Here is a 423-nt window from a genome sequence, read left to right as displayed (position 1 = left end):
AACAATATACACCTGAATATGTATTGTAGCTTTTATATAAACCCCAACATATTACGCGACGTAGAGAAGGCAGACAACGGATCACCTCCTTCTTTATGCTGCAACACAAAACAAAATAGTTTGCAAAAAAAAAAAAAAATTAAATAAATATATTATTTTTATTTATTTATTTATTTATTTATTTATTTATTGGTTTATTTATTTATTTATTTATTTATTTATTTATTTATTTATTTATTTATTTATTTATTTATTTATTTATTAAAGGGAGAGGGACAGAAAGTACGTTTGTCTCTTTTTTCGTTCGGTGCAGCAGCAGATGCAGCAGCAGCAACAGCAGCAGTTGCAGCAGCAGCAAACACAACAGCAGCAACAGTAACAGCAGCACCACCTGTCAGCAAGCAGCATCAACAGCATCAGCAC

At 31.0% G+C, this 423-nt stretch overlaps 1 protein-coding gene across 1 annotated transcript in view; it reads right to left on the bottom strand.

Annotated features, from left to right (window-relative positions):
- EMH_0042890 (uncharacterized protein) overlaps window positions 1-417 on the bottom strand; it is a gene marked incomplete at both ends in the record, with an annotated part of 2,715 nt that extends 2,298 nt beyond the window's left edge. The window contains 2 exons of the mRNA XM_013495789.1: window positions 13-98; window positions 392-417. Of these exons, the coding sequence (XP_013351243.1) occupies window positions 13-98; window positions 392-417 (112 nt within the window). The remainder of the gene's footprint in view (window positions 1-12; window positions 99-391) is intronic.
- Between the last annotated feature and the right edge of the window lie 6 nt (window positions 418-423).

Source organism: Eimeria mitis, genomic scaffold, assembly GCF_000499745.2.
Source record: "Eimeria mitis Houghton genomic scaffold, Emh_scaff1751, whole genome shotgun sequence".
In the NCBI taxonomy this organism is placed as follows: domain Eukaryota; phylum Apicomplexa; class Conoidasida; order Eucoccidiorida; family Eimeriidae; genus Eimeria; species Eimeria mitis.
Note: the sequence above shows the minus strand (reverse complement) of the source record. Positions and strands in the feature narration are given on the sequence as shown.